Source organism: Procambarus clarkii, chromosome 20, assembly GCF_040958095.1.
Source record: "Procambarus clarkii isolate CNS0578487 chromosome 20, FALCON_Pclarkii_2.0, whole genome shotgun sequence".
Taxonomy (NCBI): Eukaryota; Metazoa; Arthropoda; class Malacostraca; order Decapoda; family Cambaridae; genus Procambarus; species Procambarus clarkii.
Window position 1 is genome coordinate 28,528,055 of NC_091169.1, and position 6,649 is coordinate 28,534,703.

The 6,649-nt window shown below is 48.4% G+C and overlaps 1 protein-coding gene across 1 annotated transcript; it reads right to left on the reverse strand.

Annotated features, from left to right (window-relative positions):
* Positions 1 to 212: 212 nt before the first annotated feature.
* LOC138366780 (uncharacterized) lies at positions 213 to 6,350 on the reverse strand. The gene is made up of 2 exons (XM_069328061.1): positions 6,296 to 6,350; positions 213 to 1,120 (listed from the first exon to the last, which is right to left on the reverse strand). Exons 1-2 carry the CDS (start codon positions 6,348 to 6,350, stop codon positions 213 to 215), a joined length of 963 nt encoding a protein of 320 aa, XP_069184162.1.
* Between the last annotated feature and the right edge of the window lie 299 nt (positions 6,351 to 6,649).

The window sequence follows — 6,649 nt, forward strand, 5'->3', positions numbered from 1 at the left end:
CTTCCTAACATCTCTGTGACTCATCTGAGTTTCTTCCACCCATGTCCCCTCGTTCTGTTACTATTACGTGTGAACATTTCGTCTATTTCCACTTTGTCAATTCCCCTGAGTATTTTATACGTTCCGATCATATCCCCCCTCTCCCTTCTGCAAATATACCTGGATAATATTTGAAATTATTTTGATATAAGATATACTCAAAATGTTGAGATTCAGGTAGTCTGCCACCAAGACTGTGGTAGTCTGCCACAAGACTGAGGTAGTCTGCCACCAAGACTGAAGTAGTCTGCCACAAGACTGAGGTAGTCTGCCATCAAGACTGTGATAGTCTGCCACCAAGACTGAGGTAGTCTGCCACCAAGACTGTGGTAGTCTACCACCAAGACTGTGGTAGTCTGCCACCAAGACTGAGGTAGTCTGCCATCAAGACTGTGATAGTCTGCCACCAAGACTGAGGTAGTCTGCCACCAAGACTGAGGTAGTCTGCCACCAAGACTGAGGTAGTCTGCCACCAAGACTGTGGTATTCTGCCACCAAGACTGTGGTAGTCTGCCACCAAGACTGAGGTAGTCTGCCACCAAGACTGAGGTAGTCTGCCACAAGACTGAGGTAGTCTGCCACCAAGACTGAGGTAGTCTGCCACCAAGACTGAGGTAGTCTGCCACCAAGACTGTGGTAGTCTGCCACCAAGACTGTGATAGTCTGCCACCAAGACTGAGGTAGTCTGCTACCAAGACTGTGATAGTCTGCCACCAAGACTGAGGTAGTCTGCCACCAAGACTGTGATAGTCTGCCACCAAGACTGTGGTAGTCTGCCACCAAGACTGTGATAGTCTGCCACCAAGACTGAGGTAGTCTGCCACCAAGACTGTGATAGTATGCCACCAAGACTGAGGTAGTCTGCCACCAAGACTGAGGTAGTCTGCCACCAAGACTGTGGTAGTCTGCCACCAAGACTGAGGTAGTCTGCCAATAAGACTGAGGTAGTCTGCCACCAAGACTGAGGTAGTCTGCCACCAAGACTGAGGAAGTCTGCCACCAAGACTGTGGTAGTCTGCCACCAAGACTGAGGTAGTCTGCCACCAAGACTGAGGTAGTCTGCCACCAAGACTGAGGTAGTCTGCCACCAAACGTTGGCATTATTCCCCAGATTTAATAACAAAGAAGGTAATTCATTGTTCCATAGTTACACTGTTACACGTACAATAGCACCATTGGACGTGCAATAGCACCATTGGACGTACAATAGCACCATTGGACGTACAATAGCACCATTGGACGTGCAATTATGCGGTTGCACTAACAATTTCGCTGTTGCACGTTCAATTGCATTGCTGAATGTGCAATTATCTTCCTGGATTGGAATATTTTCTCGACAATGAAACGATCAACCTCTTGAAATATTGACGAGGCGATTGGATATGGTCGCTTTTCAGGCAGTTGTCCCCCATCCCCACCCGTGGCAGGTGTCTTCCACTGCTCTGGCAGGTGGCAGAGGCCTCACCACCCCCTGTGGCAGGTGGCAGAGGCCCCCCCACCCCCCTGTGGCAGATGGCAGACGCCCCTCCACCCCCTGTGGCAGGTGGCAGACGCCTCACCCCCCCCTGTGGCAGGTGGCAGACGCCCCCCCCACCTCCCTGTGGCAGGTGGCAGACGCCCCTCCACCCCCTGTGGCAGGTGGCAGACGCCTCACCCCCCCCCTGTGGCAGGTGGCAGACGCCCCTCCCCACCCCCTGTGACAGGTGGCAGACACCCCTCCCACCCCCTGTGGCAGGTGGCAGACACCCCTCCCATCCCCTGTGGCAGGTGGCAGACGTCCCCCACACCCTGTAGACCTTGCCAGCTTGTATAACATCAGAGTGTTGCTTCATAGCTTGCATCATTGCATGGTTGCTTTGTTAAAAGAGTAGTTAATCTCAACGCTCTTAAGTAATTGCATTTATACAATTCTAACTCAAAAATATATCAACACTATTAAAATTATACCACGAGGCTACTTGTATATTTTTTTAATATCATAGAAACCTGGTAATTTATGGAGCTACCCTTGACGGTGTGAAGGGTACATAGTTGTGTCTAGAACTGTGAAGGGATACATAGTGTGTGTCAGGAACTGTGAAGGGATACATAGTGTGTGTTAAGAACTGTGAAGGGTTACATAGTGTGTGTCAAGAACTGTGAAGGGATACATAGTGTGTGTGTCAAGAACTGTGAAGGGTTACATAGTATGTGTCAAGAACTGTGAAGGGATACATAGTATGTGTCAAGAACTGTGAAGGGATACATAGTGTGTGTCAAGAACTGTGAAGGGATACATAGTATGTGTCAAGAACTGTGAAGGGATACATAGTATGTGTCAAGAACTGTGAAGGGATACATAGTATGTGTCAAGAACTGTGAAGGGATACATAGTGTGTGTCAGGAACTGTGAAGGGATACATAGTGTGTGTCAAGAACTGTGAAGGAGTGAACAGAGTAGCTGTCATAGCCGCAGATACCTCATACCAGCAGGGGTCCAGTGACAGGACATCTAGTATGAGTACATGACACGCGGGACCAAAGAGCCAGAGCTCAATCCCCCGTAACCACAACTAGGTGAGTACACCTAACCCGCCACAGTTCAAGCAACAGGGAAATGAGGACATGTGGCTCCGTCGTGGAGGGTTATCAAGTCTAGGGACTCCGTGCGCCAGGTTTCAGTTACACAATGATCAAACAACAGCTATAAGAAGTAATCGTAAAAGCTCGGTCGTGTTCCATTCCAGGGCTGCCGAAGCCATTGCATCCTCTCCAAACTCAAGTGTATTTTACGCTATGGAGATCGGCCGCCATGTTGACGCAAAGGATTATGGGCGGCGCTGCTGCCAAATGTCCGCGCGGCGGGTACCATTCTCTGCTCGTGTCATCAGGAGGCCTCGTCCTCCAGTGGTCCTCCTCCAGCGCCGCCTGCAGGAGCTCGTAGTCTCCCCTTAAGGACGACGGATGAGGAGAAGAGAGTATAGGTGTGGTGTAGAGGGCGTGGGGAGGACGGAGGGAGGAGGCGGCGGCAGCAAGGCAGGGGAGGAGCCTACAAGGCAAACCCCGAGCCCCGTCGAGCCGCTGTTGACACACTGGGTTGACGCTGCAACTAAGAGGGGGAAACAGATTTGTCCGGATTATATCATGTGGGATGGTTGACAGGGAGCAGGGGATGGTTGACAGGGAGCAGGGGAGGGTTGACAGGGAGCAGGGGTGGGTTGACAAGGAGGCAGGGATGGTCGGGGGGCAGGCAAGGACGGTCGGGTGGCAGGCAGGCAGGAAACATCAGTTGACAGGAACACAATGTCAAGAGGCAGGAAGGCAAGGTCAACTGACAAGCAGGAAAGGTCAATAAGATCGGTGAAGGTCGTCGAGCAGACAGCCAGCAACGATAAGGCTGCCAAACCCACTCTGTAATACGTTTGACAACTCCGGTCTCCCATGTTCTTACAAGCACTCTCACTCAAGGGCAGACTCCAACAAACCTGGCCAATGCATAGAGAGATGCAGACCCTGAACACACACACGAATAGAAAGCGACAGACGTTCAAATTACTTGACGATGGAGAGAGAGAGAGAGAGAGAGAGAGAGAGAGAGAGAGAGAGAGAGAGAGAGAGAGAGAGAGAGAGAGAGAGAGTCATGGTGTCTCACGACAGACAGATACACACAGGCGGGGCCATGGAGCTAGAGCCACGGAACGTCTTACAGAGCAGCAGGAGGATGGAAACTTCAAGCAGAGAGGGGGTTCGTCAGGCACCGGGGGGAGCCATTAGTGTGTGGGAGAGGGGGGGGGGGGAGAGTGAGTGTCTGTGAGAGGCGAGGGAAGAGGATCCACAGCATGGGAGGGAGGGAGGGTGGGAGGGAGGGAGGGAACTAGAGAGAGAGAGTTCCAAATGGCAAAATCGTGTTTGTGTTCCAGTGGAAGACCGACCCATTTGCACCATTTTCTCACTTTAAAAAATGTTATTACTCAACTCCCATGTTTCCATCACCCCCCCCCCTCCTCCATCACCCCCATCAACCCCCTCCTCCATCACCCCATCAACCCCCCTCCTCCTTCACCCCCATCACCCCCCCCCCCTCATTACATACCCTCACTATGATAGTTTTTCTGAAGGAAACATTCATAAACACACACTCGCTCAGGAACCTTTATATCAGTTGATTGACAGTTGAGAGGCGGGACCAAAGAGCTAGAGCTCATCCCCCGCAAGCACAACTAGGTGAGTACACACACACACATTAAAATAACTATCTGAATTAAATAATCCAATTGTTGTTTGACAAAAAATAAGACGAATCAGCTACAGCTTCTGGATAGCGTAAAAGGGTGTTCCAATACACTCCCAATACATGGGAGTGTATTGGAGAACATGGGAGTGTATTGGAGAACATGGGAGTGTATTGGAGAACATGGGAGTGTATTGGAGAACATGGGAGTGTATTGGAGAACATGGGAGTGTATTGGAGAACATGGGAGTGTATTGGAGAACATGGGAGTGTATTGGAGAACATGGGAGTGTATTGGAGAACATGGGAGTGTATTGGAGAACATGGGAGTGTATTGGAGAACATGGGAGTGTATTGGAGAACATGGGAGTGTATTGGAGAACATGGGAGTGTATTGGAGAACATGACACTGTATAGGAGAACATGGGAGTGTATTGGAGAACATGACACTGTATAGGAGAACATGGGAATGTATTGGAGAACATGACACTGTATAGGAGAACATGGGAGTGTATTAGAGAACATGGGAGTGTATTAGAGAACATGGGAGTGTATTAGAGAACATGGGAGTGTATTAGAGAACATGGGAGTGTATTAGAGAACATGGGAGTGTATTAGAGAACATGGGAGTGTATTAGAGAACATGACACTGTATAGGAGAACATGACAGTGTATTGGAGAACATGACAGTGTATTAGAGAACATGACAGTGTATTAGAGAACATGACAGTGTATTAGAGAACATGACAGTGTATTAGAGAACATGGAAGAGTATTAAAGAACAAGGGAGTGTATTAGAGAACATGGAAGTGCTTTATGAGGACATGGGGAGACATTAGAAAACATTCATGATCATACGAGTACATTTTAAAACACTGGAACACATGGGAGAACAAGCTAAAATAAGGGAAAATAATGAGTACACAGTATATATGAGTGCATAGAACATGAGAGTGTACTGGAGAACATGAGAGAGCACAGTAGAACATAGTAGAACATGGGAAAATATAGACTAACATACCAAACTTAGTAGAACTTAGGGAGAATGTAGGCAAACATAGAACAATAGAATAGAACATTGGAGGACGTAGGCGAACTTAGAAAAAGATAGTTGAACATAGAACATAATAGAACACGAAAGAACGTATAAGAACATGGGGAGATCACACAGAATAACATGGAAGATTGTGGAAGAACATCTGAGAAATTGCTCTGATTATTGTTTATGAGAGAGAGAGAGAGAGAGAGAGAGAGAGAGAGAGAGAGAGAGAGAGAGAGAGAGAGAGAGAGAGAGAGAGAGAGAGAGAGAGAGAGAGAGAGTCTGGTGGAAGGGATCCGTCCCCTTGGCCACCCCCCCCCCCCCAACCCCCTTTCTCGAAACAACTAAATATTTAAAGGTAAAATAGGAGAAATTTGGCGAGGGTCGGCAGGAGTCGACGCTGGGACACACATAGGCTTTTATCTCCCATAAACTGAAGTAGGAGTCCGGGGAGCTGGGTGGCTCCGGGGAAAGATGGAGACCTTCCGCAGTTGTTGAACTCTGATTGATGGCGTGAGTGTGTGTGTGAGTGTGAGTGTGTGTGTGTGTGTGTGTGTGTGTGTGTGTGTGTGTGTGTGTGTGTGTGTGTGTGTGTGTGTGTGTGTGTGTGTGTGTGTGTGAGTTTGAGTGTGTGTGTGTGTGTGTGTGTGTGTGTGTGTGTGTGTGTGTGAGTGTGTGTGTGTGTGTGTGTGTGTGTGTGTGTGTATGTGTGTGTGTGTGTGAGTTTGAGTGTGTGTGTGTGTGTGTGTGTGTGTGTGTGTGTGTGTGTGTGTGTGTGTGTGTGTGTGTGTGTGTGTGTGTGTGTGTGAGAGTGTGTGTGTGTGTGTGTGTGTGTGTGTGTGTGTGTGTGTGTGTGTGTGTGTGTGTGTGTGTGTGTGTGTGTGTGTGTGAGTTTGAGTGTGTGTGTGTGTGTGTGTGTGTGTGTGTGTGTGTGTGTGTGTGTGTGTGTGTGTGTGTGTGTGTGTGTGTGTGTGTGTGTGTGAGTGTGAGTTTGGGTGTGAACTCACCTGTTTGTGTCTGCAGGATCGAGTATTGACTCTTGGATCCGGCCTTTTTAGCCATCGGTTGTTTACAGCAATGACTCGTGTCCCATTTCCCTATCATATCAAGTTTTAAAATTATGAATAGAGTTTGCTTCCACAACCTGTTCCTTAAGTGCATTCCATTTTCCCACTACTCTCACGCTAAAAGAAAACTTCCTAACATCTCTGTGACTCATCTGAGTTTCCAGCTTCCATCCATGTCCCCTCGTTCTTTTAGTATTCCGCATGAACATTTCGTCTATTTCCACTTTGTCAATTCCCCTGAGTATTTTATACGTTCCTATAATATCCCCTCTCTCCCTTCTTTCTTCTAGTTTC